Source organism: Ptiloglossa arizonensis, chromosome 12 (genome assembly GCF_051014685.1).
Source record: "Ptiloglossa arizonensis isolate GNS036 chromosome 12, iyPtiAriz1_principal, whole genome shotgun sequence".
NCBI lineage: Eukaryota > Metazoa > Arthropoda > Insecta > Hymenoptera > Colletidae > Ptiloglossa > Ptiloglossa arizonensis.
This window is the reverse complement of record NC_135059.1, coordinates 13,572,712-13,589,099: the sequence shown is the minus strand read 5'-3', so window position 1 is coordinate 13,589,099 and position 16,388 is coordinate 13,572,712. Positions and strand designations below refer to the sequence as shown.

At 49.0% G+C, this 16,388-nt stretch overlaps 2 protein-coding genes across 4 annotated transcripts in view; one reads left to right on the top strand and one right to left on the bottom strand.

Annotated features, from left to right (window-relative positions):
- LOC143153105 (uncharacterized) overlaps positions 1-2,310 on the top strand; it is a 29,831-nt gene extending 27,521 nt beyond the window's left edge. For all 3 annotated transcript variants that reach the window (XM_076323950.1, XM_076323948.1, XM_076323949.1), the window contains exon 4: positions 1,946-2,310. In XM_076323950.1, the coding sequence (XP_076180065.1) occupies positions 1,946-2,041 (96 nt within the window). In that variant the 3' untranslated portion in view covers positions 2,042-2,310. The remainder of the gene's footprint in view (positions 1-1,945) is intronic.
- LOC143153104 (uncharacterized) overlaps positions 1-16,388 on the bottom strand; it is a 107,188-nt gene that overhangs the window by 81,847 nt on the left and 8,953 nt on the right. Inside the window, exon 2 of the mRNA XM_076323947.1 lies at positions 31-977. Within this exon, the coding sequence (XP_076180062.1) occupies positions 31-271 (241 nt within the window). The 5' untranslated portion in view covers positions 272-977. The remainder of the gene's footprint in view (positions 1-30; positions 978-16,388) is intronic.

Genomic DNA, 16,388 nt, shown 5'->3' with positions numbered 1-16,388 from the left:
AACCGTATTCACGGGGCTGTTATTACTTACTGTGATCGAGCTCGTCGTGTTCCCCGAGGTAGCCGGTCGTGTTGTAGACGTGATGGTCGGGTTTGGGGGTGTTGGTCACCGCAGCTCCGCCCGTTACCGTCGTGGACGGATTAGTCGGGATCGCTGTGCCGGCGTTAATCGCGGCTGCAACCGCGCTAGGTGGCGACGCGGATATCGTCGATACGAGATTCATCGTGCCGGTCGAGGTCTCGACCTTCGTCGCGCGCAGCTCGCTCGTCATCGCCGCCCTTACGCTCGCATCTCGCGACCCTCGAACACCTCGGCCGAATCGCGCGTACCCGTTATTGCGCTCGGAACTCGACGAGCCCTGGTTACGGTTCGTCGATCCGATCGATCGATCGATCGATCGACCAGGGGACCTCGAACGCGGCCCGATTCGCGATCAAGACTTTCGAGCGATCAGACCCGTTCGCGGCGCGACACTCTCGTGGATGTCAACGACATCCGAGGGTTCGCGTTGCGCATCTCTCCGCGAACGCACCCGCGAACCTGAACGACCGATTCACGAACGAGCCGCTCGAGCCGATCTCGAAGACGAACGATCGATTCGATTCATCCTACGATCGACCAAACGATCCGACACTGGTTCCACGTGAAAACCTGCTCGTTGCAACAAAGAAACGCAGATCGAGATTACGTATCGGATACGTTTTTCACGGGGTCATCGTTTTCGTGTCCAGTCCCGAAGACGATGGATCCCCTTTCGAAAGAAACGAGCCTCTGGAAGGAATCCTTGGTCCTCCCCGTGGTTTCCGATCGTCTTTGATCGCGAGGGTGCGGCAAATCTCGGAATCTCGTTCGCGAGCCTCGTAACGTTTCTCGGTGAAATTTCACCGGCTCGAAGGACGATCCTGATGGCGTTCGTTAACGGCCGAGCTCGTTGATTCCCGCCGACTCTCTCCCGAGAGAGACGGAGAGGACTGCTTCTGCAACAGAGAAAGGAAACGCGGTGTTAGACTATCGTGTTGCCCCGTGTAATTTCGTTCCCCGTCGGGGAACACCATCGAGCGTTGCGTAAGATTACACCCGTCGTAGTTAGGGGCACGTTAACGGGCCCGTTGGTTTACGGTCTGCGGGTCCACCGTCGCGGCCAACTCGCTCGCTCGTTACCCTCGTTGAGCGCCTCGCGCTCCAGAGAAATCTTGTTCAAGGTCGTTTAACGTCGGTTCATCATCCCCGCGTTCACCCTCTCCGCGCTCGTAACGCCCTCCTATCCGTCTGTTCTACACCGTTACCCAAACCGTTTCCACCGGCCTCTTCTTCGCGCTCTGTGTTTCGTTATACCGGGACATTTCGAACGTTACCAGCGCCGCGGTAACGCGCTCTTACAGTCACCGATTTCCTTTTTTAATCTCCGCGAAAAGTCCCTCGTGATTCCCTCCGACCGGGAACCCGCCTATTTCGGGCCCCTCGCGAACCGGGTCGGACGTCACGGCCCTCGAATTTGCACGGATCGTCGAGTTTGCGTTTGAATAATATTAGGGCATTCGAAACGGATCGTTCACCTCCTAGAGACCGAAGAGTTGGAAAAAGTTTGCGTTCGAGTGAAAGTAATTTGAGCCGTAAACTATTTATTTACGAATCGATAAGGTGACGAAACGAGAAAACGGAACGATCCGTTTTCAATCTTTCAATCTGATAACGTTTTACGAATTGTTCTCCATCGCGGTGTTTCGTTCTCGAGTTGACGGTCGAACTCGTCGACGAGACTTACTTGGCGGATCTGCCTTGGACGCGATACTATTAATCATTGAAAGCAGTCTGTTCGAACCGATTATCTACCGATAAACTATCGAGTAATTGGAGATTGTTCGAACGATTAATTGCGTCGCGTCGAAGCCAGGATCTGCTAATTCGGACTTACCGATACATCCGTCTGATAATATTGTTCCAGGTGTCGAAGGTATTGCGGAAGAAGATGACGATATCGCAATCCCCGGCTCTTTATCGCGTAACGAGTCGAGAAAGACTCGAACGACGATACGTATAAATGTGTAAAGGGCAAAGTGCATCTAAAAGGTAACGGTGTTGCACCTAACCTAGATGGAGCGTACTTGACCTAAAATCCGCAACTAAAGATAATCGTAAAGTCAAGACCAACGATAAGTGGAAATGTAGTAAGAACGCGTTAGGTGTCCGATGGACCGCGAGTTCGTTTAGCGCCCTGTTGATGCGCAACCTCGACGAAATGTTCTCAACCGAAACGCCAAAAGTAAATCCAAAATTGACGGTAAATGAAAATAAATAAGTAACACGCTCTGTCTTGTGTTTCGTGTATCGTATATTATAGGTTGTAATTGTTTGTCCGATCGCGAGCAAGGTCGTGACGAATACGCAACTTCCGTAGAAAAGTAGACGGCGGTTATCGCCGTTTCGTACAACAGAGAGAAGCGTACTGCGCGTAAAAGTGGTACGAGTTGGAGAAAGACGCAACACGGTAGGAACGATTTCCCCGTGGGAATCACCTTATATAGTACACCTTCGAAGACCGTCGATAAATCCTGGAGTATCCTGTACATTTTATCTCTGCCCGGTTTTACCGTCCTCGAATTTGTCTTTGTCCCAGTGTCCGGATCCTCGTTTCGTCCGCAACAGGTCACGCGGTATCTTGGACCGTTTCTGCCCTTAAGCCCTACACGGGCTCGGTCGAAAATTGTCGATCCATCGAGGCTGTGAACGCGTCGCGGACACCGAAACTGGCACGAGAGGAGTCGGTGATTGGCGTCAGGATGCGACCGATTTCCTGATTTCCACCAACCGGCCATCGTAGGTTCGTTCGTTCGTTCGTTCGTGCGCGCGGCACTGATCAGTAATAGATCTACATAGTTCGAATTCGAAGCACTCACGGGCAGCCAATTTCGAAATAGAACGTCCCGCGTTCGCAACAGTGGTTTGCAACCCGGCCGTGCTCGATAATTAAACTTGGCCGTTAGTTAGCGCGGCATTGTTCGGCTAACAGTTTTCCGGGCACGGAGTAATTATTCATAAGCGCAAGTTTGTAATGAACGTGCGCTACACGCGTGCTACGAGGCGCGCTTGAAAATCTGGCCACCGTTGGAGAGCCCGACGACCTCGTCGTTTTCAATTGTCCACGAACGTTCGTTGCCATTCCGTTCCTGTTTCCGCTAATCCGCGCGTAAAATTTCTGCTCGAAACAGTGGCCGCGATAAGGACTCGAGTAAAAAATTCCTACGCTCCCGTTGAAACGCAACGTACTCGTTTCACAAGGGTAGCAAGAGAGAAACGGGAAGAATTCGATTCGAATTCGAAACAGAAATAGCAATTCGGTTTTTCGTGTCCAACGATCGCGCGTTCTATCGAATAATCGAGGTAACTTCTCGTTTCGACCGATACGATTCGCGTCGACTCGACGACAAACGCGATTCCAATGTACAGGCCGATTTCCAAACTTTAACTTATTTTCCTCGCAACTGGCTGCTCATCCACGAACCTATTAACCTACGAGTCTATTAAATTTCATTCGAATCGCACAGATTCGTCCTCCGAAATATCGACACGTATTTCCGAATCACCCTGTATTCTCCTGGAAAATAACAATCCTGCCCGCCAAGAGCGAATAAAACCCGCGAAACAGCGGCGAAAATTCGAGAGTCGAGCCCAAACGTTTCGACACTCGTAACGTGTATTTCCGTCGAACTTTGTATCGTATTAATTGGTTCCTCGGGTGGCCAATTACTATTTCAAATTATTTCGCGGAGCGTGCAATCGTGTTCCAGGAGGAAAATAGTATTCCAAATAACGTTAGCTCCCAAGTGGTCGGCGTCTGGCCCGTAATATCGCGAACGAGGTCGATCGAATCGGACTTGGTGGACCAATGAAAGCTTAAAAGTCGTGAAAACCTTTCGCGGCGACGCGTGATTTCGTTGGGCCCTTAATATCGGCAATTGGCACTCGGTGGCCGTGCCGGAACGTCGTTAACACGAGCCATCGGTAGTTCGAACACGACTTCGCATTAATTGGCACGGTGCATTGAAATTGCAACTGCACTGCGGTCGCCTCGAGGACACTTGGACGAGTACGGAGCGTTCTCGTCGTCGTCGTCGTCGTCGTCGTCGTCGTCGTCGTCGTCGTCGTCGTCGTAGTCGCCGTCGCGGTGGCAGGATGCATCCACCCTTGGCCGTGTCCGACATCGTATAATGAACTCGAACGAACTCGCTAACGTAGCGAGCGCTGTCGAAATTATTAATCGGATCGGAAAACGATTCGACGAGCTTCCATGGAACGCGTCCCGGGCGGAGCTTCTTTTGTGACGGGTGAATATGCCTGGAATGCAGCTCCCGGTTAATTTATTAGACTTCCGTGGCGAAAGTTCGCCGATTCAACGGGAACAAGAGAGTAACGGTGATTACGCGGCGCCCGTGCTCCTTTGCGACCTGTTTTACCGCCATCCCTCGTTTACCTCGCCGCCCGGAAATTCCCGGGTGTGTCCAACCAGCGTGACGTTTTCGACCTGGAAACTTGTTCCCCGGGTAAAATCATCTCCCGTGACGTACGATCGAATATCGATCGTTGCTGTTCCTCGAACCTCTGCTACAACTGGACAGCTTTGCTTCTTCGACCAAGTACGCGATCTTTCGTACAAAGGTACGCACGTATCTCCTTAATTCGATGCATCGCTTCTCAACGAACGTTCAAAGAACAGCGTGCTACTCAGAGATCCAATAATCCGATATTACGAGTACACGGGTACACCTGTTTACGTTGCGCGAGAGAAAATCGTATAAACACGTTGACAGGATTCTCTCGCGTTCGTTCTACTTTCTATGTAAATTTTTGAATCGTCGCGCATCATCCATCCTGTAACTAAAAGCGTAAAAGTGGCTGTAGCTCGTGGACGAATGGTTGGCAGACTCGTGTTTAACGAAGTAGATTCGTTAGTCTCGAGTTGCAGGTTCTGCAACAGGATTTTCGGCGCACTCTGTATAATCGAAGAGCCACAATTAACGCGAGTTTTTGATATTTCGTTTCGTACGATCCACGGGGTGAAATTTCAAACTCGATGCATCGGATACGCTAATTGGACGAGGTAGTGGCGATTTACTTTCAGTTACCGGCAATAAACGATGATTTAGACAGTTACCGTGTTTGCTCGCGTGCGGTTATTTACGCGAGTATTTGCGATCGGTAAGGTTCGATAAAATACGGCACACGAACGCGAACGAATCGATTCGAACAACGAAAAGTTGGAAAAAGTGGTGTTCCCTTTGGCGTATGCTCGATTATGTCGGTCGTATCGTTCAACTATTCTCGGATTGTAGCTAATATATTTTAACGATTCTTGCACCGTGAGTATCCTTCCACCTCGTAACGGGATTTCGATCGGATTTTACGTAGTTTGCGAAGCATCGAGATCGAGGGAGGCGTGTTTCGTTTTCGTTTCACGTTTTCGAGAGTAGCGACGCGCTACGAGGCACCGTGGAATTTCGCCGTTCCGCTCGATGGACGAAAGAAGCAGGAATTATTCGTTTCGCCGACGAACGCGGCAAAACAAAGATTCCACGAGTTCTCCGCGCCCGCGTAATCAACGGAACGCCGCCTAACTCATCGCAATCAGCGGCGAAATCGCGGGGCCGCAGGGAACGTGGGTGGTGCTCGGGACCCGTGATTTTAATGAAAATTTACATTCTCGTCGCTGCCTGTGTTCCACGGAATATCCGTCGGACGAGGTACTCCACGTTCCTCGTAAGTTGGTACCCGACACACCACCGAGACCCGTCGCACACGCTTTCTCCGATGCACGATCCTACAGACCCGAATCGCTCGATGCAACTCGTTCGACCGATACCAAAAATACGCGCGAATCGTTTTTCAATTTTAAAGTGGTAGTTTTTTTTTTAAATACAACGTAACCTTTAAATAGCAATTAATGGTAAAACGATTGTATTCTTCGAAATAAAACTTTCGAAGATAAACGCGACTCGTAGCGACGGACTTAATTTCTCGAGAAATTGCGAACAAAGAATTTCAAAGTTTCTCGCGATACGAGAAACAAGATATCGCGACATTTCTCGGGGAACGAGGGAGAAGAAATTATTAAAAAATTTCTCGAGAAATTCTCGAGACGAAAAAAGTATTCGCGTTCGTTGGTATTCGCGAGAAGATCGAGTAGGAACCGCGTAAAGTCCGCTTCGGAGCCGATTCCATCGATCTAGGCGGGGCTTCTCCGTTATGGTTTCGGTAATCGTTACGCAACTTGGCGAAGGATCTGGCGGCGGTGATTTGCATAATCGAACTCGGCTGTTCGGTCTCCCGAGTTAGTAACTGCTGCGCCAGCTAAACGCAATTGCGGCATCTGCGGCGTTAATAAGAAACTTTCTCGACATTAATTCCGTTAGGTTCGTTAAACCGGCGCCGGTACGGGGCGAACGCCTTACGTGGCTTCTTCGTTTTAACATCGCGGTCAAAAATCGCTGTCGGGCCCGAAACATCGCTCGGAATTTTCAAGGGTTGCACGGGGTCGATGTACTCGACGCTATTAGTTTAATTAAACGGTTAATTAATTCACCTCGATGTCTGCCCGCGCGCTGTTCATCGTTGCGCGTTATAAATTTCGCGAGCCACGCCGCACCGGCTGGAAAGATCGCTGTAACGTTTTCGGACTTTGATCCGCGATACCGGTAGCCGACAGGAGCGCGCTTTATAATTAACTTTTGCCGTGCGCGCCTTTCGTCTCGTTCGACTTTCAATGGACAGCGAACAGCACTGGACCTGATTAACTATTTCCCTCGGCCACTGCCCAATCGCCGATACCATTTGCGAGCGAGGATCGCCGAATGAAATTCGAACCAGCGCACCGTGTCCGAAAAATCAAAATTCGTCCAACGATGGACCGACTATCGATTCGGGGAACGCCCGAGGACGTTTCGCGATGTCCGTCGTCGAGCTAGCGAACCTCGAGCATCGATTCGTTTCATCGATCGTCGCCGATCGATCGACTCTGCGCGCGACCCACCGGCGAACCAACGAACGACCGATTCAATTACGAAACCTTTTCGGGTTTAATAGCGCTAATTACAAACCCAACGGGGCTCGTTCTGTTCGCCTTGTATAACACGAATTATGCTGTCCTCGTTCGCGATAAAAGCTGTCCATCCTTCCGGTATATTCCAGCCAGCGTTCTACGATGTAATCGTACCTGTTTGCGCAGCCGGCCCGAAAGCCTCGCGCGTCGATCTCGGCGATATTTTACATTTATACTCGCGGGGGAGCCACCGCGAACGTCGATTCCGATCGAACAATGTAAAAACCTTCGTATCCCTGACTCGTTGGTCGCTAAATATATTAAACGGTATTTACGACGAAAGATTTTCTCGGGCAAATTTTCACAATTAAGAGTTTCACCGGTCTAGGCAAAGGATAGGAACGGTTTCTCCGTTGAAGCGTAACGGTACACGCTGTCCGATCAACGTTCCCGCGCAGTTTCGTCAAAATCAGCATTCCCTCGTCGGACCGCGTTCGCATCCCCCGCTAATAAATTGTACGCTTTATCGAAGAATAGGAGTCGGGAACGGAGAGCTCGGCCGCGTTGCTTTTCCACCGTGAAAGAAAAATTTATTTCCACGCTCCGGCTTTCGAAGAAATTGGATGGCGCTTGATCCTCCCTCCGGTTGGTCGATAAATCGTCGGGGATACGCGGGTCTAACACCACGGACGCGCGCGGCTGATGCACTTTATCCGCAACATGTAAATCCGAAAAGGCAGTGCACCGCTCCGGTGCACCGAATGGCTCTCCCCGGTTCGGCTCGGCCCGACCCGGCCCGGCCCGGCCCGGCCCAGCTCGGCCGGTATTAACCCTGGAGAATGTCGACGATGGCGAGGAATCCGGATCCCGGCGGATCGGGAGAATCACCGGCGAACAAAGGGGTTCGTCATCTAGCCCGGGGTATTACCTTTTGCTCGCAACGCTCCCCCTCTGGTCCCTGTTCGGGCAAACGACGCGGAAACCTCGAAAGCAGCGACGAGGGGCCCCGTTCCTCGGCCTGCTCTCCCCGAAAAACACGCTCGAAGATGAAGGCAATTTGCGATCGACTAATTTGCGGGTTCTCACGGCTAACGGGCCTTATTTACGCAATAATTGGACGATCCACGCACGAAACGCTCGCACCGGTGGAAACAATGGCCGCCGAGCAGGTGACCGTCGATCTTGATAGACCCGTCCTCTAGCGCAATTACGATTCCCTCTGTTATCGCGTGCTCGCGGCAATTCGTGTTTCCATTGTGCGATTCGTCCGTGAAACTCCGTTGCGCCTCGCGTCGCGTCGCGCCATTCGAACCCTTCAACGGTTCGATCCGCGCGACTGGCAACGCGAAAAAGTGCCAAAATGTTTAAACCGTCGTCGGGAATGGTCTCTTTTTGTCCCCGTTAGGATGTGGACTTTTGGTAGACGCGCAGGGCTGTACTCGTTTGCAAAAAGTACAGGACGTTTCGTTTCGTAATTCGATCGAGCACCGAAAGAACGATATTATCGAGGAGCACCGTGAACTCTCGCGGAGGTTCGGTCGGCTCGGTATACCGCGGGCGGTGACCGCCTATGGGCGTTCGATAAACGTGCTCGTTAAACGCGACCGAGACATTCCCGGTGGCGCGCGACGCGTGCCGTGCGGTCGTGTCTCGACACCGAAACGACGAAACTCCGCACAGAGACGTTACGCTCCTCCGCGCCTCGACGTCGACTGGAACTAACCAAGTAATCCGTAAAACGCTTCCACACCGAAAGAGGATAAAGTTGGAGGTTCTCGGTCGATCGGACTTCGGAGCTCTCGATAATTAACAACCTGCTGGCAGCATCCACCTACCGCAAAAGGTGAGTCAGCTTTTGCCCGCTCAAAGGGTGAAACTTTCCATGAAAACGCGAGACCTTGGACTCACGCTCGATCTCGCGAAACGTCTCGAGAAAGTTTCCGCTCGTCCGAACGACCGGTGACCGACGACCGACGACCGACGACCGACGACCGACGAGCATCGAGGCTGCCCGATCGTTGCGCTTGTTCACCGATTCTTTGCCTCGGGGCGTGGTGTGTTTTATGCGCGATACATGTCCGTTCCCCGGGCGTATATATGCGACGGCGACGACGCAACCGCGTTTACGGCTCTGGAAAATTCTCGAGAGTAATATTCCGGCAGGATGTTTCGCCAGACTGCATCGCCCGTGGCGCAGAACTCTGTCGAATCGCGCCACCGTGATTCATGGATGCGCTCGGTCAAAGGGCAAACGAACTGTTTACCGGAGTGAAAATTTATGTAACCGTAACGTCGAAACCGACGCGGAGCGTTCGCACCACGCGAGAAAATCTCCGATGGGTCCTTCTTTCCATCGGATTCGACGATCCTAGATTCGATACGCGAATCAATGGAGAGAAATTATTTTAACAATAGGGTATACGTTTCGATGAAACAAACCTATGTAACGGGCACCAAAACTCGCTCTATAACTCTCCCTATTACGACTCTTTGATCCTGTGCTCTATAATTCTCTCCGATGCATCCGTTTCGACCGTGTAATCTGTAATAATTAATTATTTCCTCGAAGCGCGCACGTGCTGCCCTGCGCGCAACACTTTCGCGTGTATTTCAACGAAAAGATTTCCAAAGTTTCTCTCCAATTTATTATCGAGAACGATATAATTTCGGTTCGGTATACGTTACGTACGAGAAGAATTTGGAAAATCGTCGGTACCGCGACGGTTGAATCGAAAATTCGACTAAGTCGAACAAAAGGGTCCCCGAAAATCCTCGTTCCGGTCGAGCCAGTTGGATCGCTATCGAACAATGCCTCGATGTTTTTCCATAGAGCGTCGATAAACGTTTCGGGAGGAAAGAACGCGATGGTAACGTCGCGCGTTCGCAAAGAGAGCCGGGAGAGCGAGACGGGTAACGAAAGTAGGAAAAGAATGAAAGCATCGTATCGAGAAGCGTTTCTCGCGAGAGAAAATGAGATTTCGATGCTTTTCTGGCGGCTGTGGAAACGTGCTGTTCCCATTTCCCAGGGCCCCTCTGCGTTTTCCGAACATCGGGAAACACGATAGACAGCGGAGCGTGTGAAACGCGCACGCGCAGACGCGAGAACGGCCGGGAAGTTGCCGATGGCAAGTCGAAACGCGCACCAACGTTCCAGGGAATATCGATCACGGGAATGCAGCGCGACGAGATTACAATGGAGTTCCATCGGAACGACTTTCGAAACTTTGCTCGTCATAAATCCTTGAAAAATACATTCCGGTATCGAACCGTGCGTAACTGCGAATCGCGGCTACACCACCACGGGGCACGACCGTATGCTCTCCTCTGCTGCGATCACGATGCAATTAACCTTTGCGCTATTGCGTACTCTTGTGTGAAAAAGTTCGATGCACTGGCTGATTCTCTCGACAGTGAATTTAAAGACACTATTACCGCGCATCGAATCGGAGAACACGAGAACTTGGCAAAAGCTCAAAATATGATAATTCAAGAATTTATGATCATCCGTCGGCAAATTATAGTTGAGAAGTTGTTTGACTTCGAAATTGGTGATCGTTATTGGGTCCAGTCACAGGTGGTATTTAGAAAATATTGTAACGTTCGGTATCGCCCTTCCAAACGAGGCATTTTACCCGGTCCACACCTCGAAAGATTTCATAAAAAGTAAATGAATACAAAATTTAGTTTCTCGAAGAATATAGGTTCTTAAAATACATTGTACACCGTAGCGGTCAACGTCCGAAGATATTTTAATTGTACCAAAATAAATATAGCGGGTCTTGCGATCTCTGATTGCTCCGGACTCTGCAAACTCTAGAGGCGACACTGTGCAAGAGCCTGCTAATCGGGTAAATGAAATTTAAACGCTATTCTTTATCCACGATTCGCTCAACTTTGTCTGCACAAGCGAGATAAGTGAACACGTTCACGGGTCGCGTTTATAAGCCCGAATACCGCTCCAAAGTGCAAAAAGTTCTATCGATTTTCATAGCAATGAATATTTTAACGACACTTATCGTTATCTCCGCGATACACCGTTGTTTTACAATTTTCGAGTAGCTTCCGGTTTAATTGTCCGGGTTACATTTGGTGAACTCGAAAGAGCCTGCGACGCACCTGCGTGTCAGAGATCTGTAAACACGTTAACGCATAATTGCTGGACGTGTTTCACGCGTATAGGTATACATAGTAAGGTCCAACGGCTCTCGGTTTAATCGCGAAAGCTCTTCTCTGGAATAAAATATCGTGAATTGCTTGTCAGTGTCAGTCCCTCTGTTTCGATATATTTTCGTAACGCGAAGCTAACGTATGCACTCCCGTCCATGAGAATTGGGACACCGTGTATTTTTAGTAAAAAAAGAAACGAAAACTAATTTCGAAGACTCGAACCATTGCCTCGTGTAAAAAAGTATTTCGATTTTTCTTCGTTGCAACGGTGACGGAATTCTTTAATATTTCGCGTCGATAGGTAAAATATTACAATAGTTAGGCAGCCACCTTTGTCTTTAAAATGGTTCAATGCGGTCTACGTATTTCACCTCGTCATCGTTTTTACATTTTTTGCCCCGAAGGCTGAATTTCAATTTGAAAATAAATAATAGTCGCGAGGAGATAAATCTAGTTTGCGAGGCAGGTAACTCGGTTCGATAAATCCACATTTTTTTTTTTTTCGTTAACTTTCCAACACAAATCGTACGAATCGATGCATCGTCGTGGACGAAACTCGGTGAATTTTCCTTGTATTCTTTTCCATAAATAAACGCAGTCGTCGCAATAAGTTAACGTTCAATGCTCGCGGTTTACCATAGCGACGCTTTCCTCGGAATGGAACCAAAGTTGCCCTCGTGGATCCAAAAAAATTGTAGTCATTGCTTTTCTCGTAGATTGACCGACTTTGCCTTTCTTAGAGGAGCCTTGTTAGACCGACGCCATTTCATAGACTCTCGTTTTAAAAGGGGATCATAATAAAGGACCAAGGTTTCCTCTTCTGTCACAATCAACTCGAAAATTTCAGTTTGCTAGCTGTTACAGAGCTTCTTTTTAACAGGAGAAAAGATTCTCGCGCGGCATTGTCGACGCGTTGCAATTACTCAAACACAACGAATGGCACGAATATGAAGCTCAAGCCTCTTATACCGGGGGAATATAATACAATATTGGCTGGTATTTGCGCCTATGCGTTGTAGGTCGAACCGAGTACTTTGGTACCTCGTTACGTATGGCAACAATCACGGCTAGTTCCGACACGATTTTCTATTGTTTTCGGCATAGTTCGTATTTTCTTATTCGTTACGCTCTGTACTATTCGTGGAGAAAGATCCACGAAAGGGAAGAAGTAGAAAAAAATTGCAATTTTCTCTTACGATGTATTCCGTGATTCGTGGTTAAGTGTCAAGTGCCTTTCGAACAATTGCTCTCGTAGGACAAAGTGACAAACGCTGTTCGTTTATCTAACGCGTGTAAAGTAGTTGTATAAATATTTGACTCCCATATTTAATTATCGACAAAGGTTCGTTCGAAGGGGTGAAAGCAGTCCTCAAAGTGGAGAGTGAACGATTAATTTGTTACCAAACTAACGTTCGGCAGTTCCATTTGTTCGAATTGGAATAATAATTTTAAAAATATTTATATCTATTACTTTCTAACGTACTATCCGAACAAATTGATTTCTTTCGAGAACTCGTTACGTCCACGCATTTTTGGTCCTCGAGCTAACGAATGCACCGTTATTGTTCTTGTTAAAAATTTCAATCCGATTTCGCGTCGATCTCGGGACAAACACACCCCCAACCCCCCATCTCGTTAATGCGATCAAAAAGTTCTCCGAGAGAGCCCCGTCGCGATGGATCCGTGAACGTGTCTCGAGCAATCGTGCCAACGCGAGCTGTGCACCGAACAAGTTTCGTGGTTAACTGCGATCGATCGAGCAAATTCGAAGAGATCCGAGGGTGTATCGGAGTGATCGTTACCGGGAGGAGATCGAGCCTAATCGGTGGGATTCGGTGCAACGGGACGCGCCAAGGTAACCGTGAACGCGGTCAGAGATTAGTTTCGATTAATTTGGCGGCGTTTATTCGGTGGATGGAATCGCGACAATTATCGCGACGGAATTCGTTGCGAAGGTGAAATTGAAACGCGTTAATCTCGCGGAACGTTTCGCCGATTTACGCGCACCGGTTGATCCAGTACCGGGTAGAAACGCGAGGGCGGTACCTTTTTCGAGTAACTCCTCACCTGTCGTTTCAATTTGCAAAAATTATCCAGAGGCATTCTGCGCAATTTACCGGAAATTCCATCGAACGTACCCGCTCTTTGTGGAGTTTCGCGGAGCCAGTCGCGCGTAATGAAATGAAAGACAGCGCGCTTTGTGCTCGACGTACGTTTCCGAGGAACTCCGCGCGATTCAATCGGAGAGCGGAGAGTAGACTCCCGGCTTCCGGTTCTGAAAACGATGCGTTGCACGTGCTTCGTGCGCCGACTGAATCTCTCTGTTGGGAAATTCGCCAAGGTTCGTTAGCCCGTTCAATTTCGACGAAGACCTCTCGAAGGCGTAGCCTGTTCCGATCGCTCGTTACAATAGCCCCCGCGTTCGATATCGAACCCTTTGTGACGGTGATCGAACCGCAGACGGTGACTCGGAATTTCACCGCGGGCACGTCGCCTCGCCTTCCGCGACGTTAACGCGAACAAGACGATTTTTCGTCGTCAACGGCACCGAGAACGATCGAACGTTCGAAAACCCGGTTATCGAGATAACCGAGAAACGTCCTCGCGAGACCGTTCCTACCCGTTATCTCGTTCCAGTCGGCAATCCTAATAGAATTCTAAAGACTGTTGGAGCCTCCATTGAGAGAACCGATGGACTCCCACTGAACCGTAACCTCTTTAAAAACGCTGGAGCGAGTCCTTTCTCGAGGCGCGGTTAAGCATCTTCGAAAGACTTTCGCGAATCTAAGACCTCCTGCCGTTTTCGAATTGAGCGCGATTCGATACGCGGATGTAGCTCGAAGGACACGCGAGACTCGCGTGCAACTGCCTTTAACCCTTAGCGTATCAAAGGTGTGCGTTTTCTTGCCAATTTCGATTGGTAACCGTGCCTTCTCGCGCGTCAGTTTCTTTTCTTTCGCTCCTCTCGGTAATCGAACGTCCGAACGTTCGATTTGTTTAACGAAATGTATTTCTTGTTACGGAGTGTAAAAAATGTTGAAGAACAGGCGAAAGAGAAAAATTTTTAAAATTCGGATCCCGGAAAGTTTAAACGCGGCGAAAGAACAATAGGAAAAGCTTACACGGTTAAAGACCGTTAACGTGGCCAAAAATTTGTATCAAAAACGCGTTCGAAGCTCGTTTCGAAAGAACCGGACGAAATATAATACGCAATGGAGGATTTCGTTTTGAACGAAACTCGACGAATCGTGAAAATTATGGAACAACTATCGTGTTAAACTGAAAACGCTTCGCCTGAAATACCTACCCGGGGAACAATCACGGTTCGCGTTCAAAGCGAATGCAGTAGAATAGAGTGTCAGACACAATGTGTAACACGTGTACCGCGTGTCAGACATACCGACGGAGTCCGAGTTTGTCGGACGTGCACACAGACCACAAAGTGCACGCGATGCAACGGGATGCAGCGTCTTGGCGCAGACTTCGGAAACGCAAGCAACGCTCGTAAAGAGAACGCGGCATTTAAAGTCCGCGTTTCACCGAGCGTTAAACATTCTTAACGGATTCTGCGCTCCATCCTCGCGATAAAAGCACAGGAAGCATCGCCTACCCGCATCGGAAACCATAAATGCCTACTTACTTTATTCTCCGCGAGTGTCCGAACAGAAAGTAGGCTCGAATTCTTTATCTTTGGTATCTAATTTTAGACAATTTCCTTCTGTCAGCATACCTTACCATCTTCTCTATTGAGCTACTCCGGACTAACTCCCAGTTACGCTTTAATGGTTCGTCTCTACTAGCAGCTATCCGACCCAGCGACTCCTCCTGCCCATCGTACGTCTAACTTTCGCGACACCGTCTTCTCCTGTACCCGTGTACGCTTTACCACAGCTCGTGACACGGTAAGTCCATCCAATCTCGATTCTCTTGCGCCAAGTTTAAAAATGCAACAACGCCTTTATCAGAAACTGTAGCCTTTCGGTGATAATGTATTCAAGTAACAGTATTGCTCTCATTATTCGCGTAATTTTTTTTATTCCCCTGGTAATTATTATTCCGAGTCCGTGTCCACGTCGATGCGTTCCAGTCGTCGCTCTTTTTTACGACTTTGTCGCGCGATCGCAATTGCCAATAAGAAACGCGTGTAATTCGAGGTGGGACGACAAATCTGATGCGTGAAACTTACGATCTCTGCAGAGCACATAGTACAGAGTTTGACTCGAAAAATGGATCCCGACGATTTACGATCTCTGCGTAGCAGGTACGTGGAACGAATCGCTTTCGTTGAAAATAAGCCAATACGATCTCTATAGGAGATACTTGAGTCTCCGACGAACCGTCGAGTTAGAATCAATTCGTCAAACGCGACCAAAGGGATTTATTCCAGGCGCGTTCGATGGAGGCAATTCACGGAAGCGAATAAAACGTATTAACTAATTAAATGGCGGGACGCTGATCGGAAAACGAGACTGTCCCGGCGTACACCGCTACTTCCAACTCGCTAATATTTTCCGGAAAGCTTCGATTCACCGGAAGCCGAGGACCTTCCCAGTCCTGAACGCGAAAGTTTTCATTAATTACTCGAGCCGGTTAATTACGGAATTCCTTTCCGGTGTACATCGGAGCGAGGCGTCTCCGACGCGCCGTTTCCGACGATCCAGCCTGCAGAGATTTTCTTGGACTAAATTTTTACCGTGCGCTGACACCATTAAACACCGTGAATATAAATCAGGCCCGCCGGTAAATCTCCACGGTTTATCGCGTCCCCTTTACGCGGCGGTATTAAAATGGCACGAGAATTTTGTTTCCCTCGTAACGTATAAAATATCGTAGACACGAGTGAAACGCAACGTGGATCGCGAATCGAGCTCGAGTCGAAATCAACGGCCGTTTAAAGTCGTTTCTCTAATTGCGAATCTCGTTCGCGCGGAACCAAATAATACGCAGTGCCCACCGAAAGAGCGAAAAGTTTGAAAAGGTCGTAACTTGTTCGTTTTCGACAAATTGACGACGTTGAATACTTTTTCTCGTAAATTTGGCGAAAATTGAGAAACTCGCAGAACGCGACACAATTTAGTTACCTGGAGATTGCTCGAAATTCGATAAAGAACGAGAAGAGCGTTTAGTCTTTCGACGGGCACCCTGTATTTTAAGAGAAATCTGAATCAGCGTTATCAATGGTGTCCCG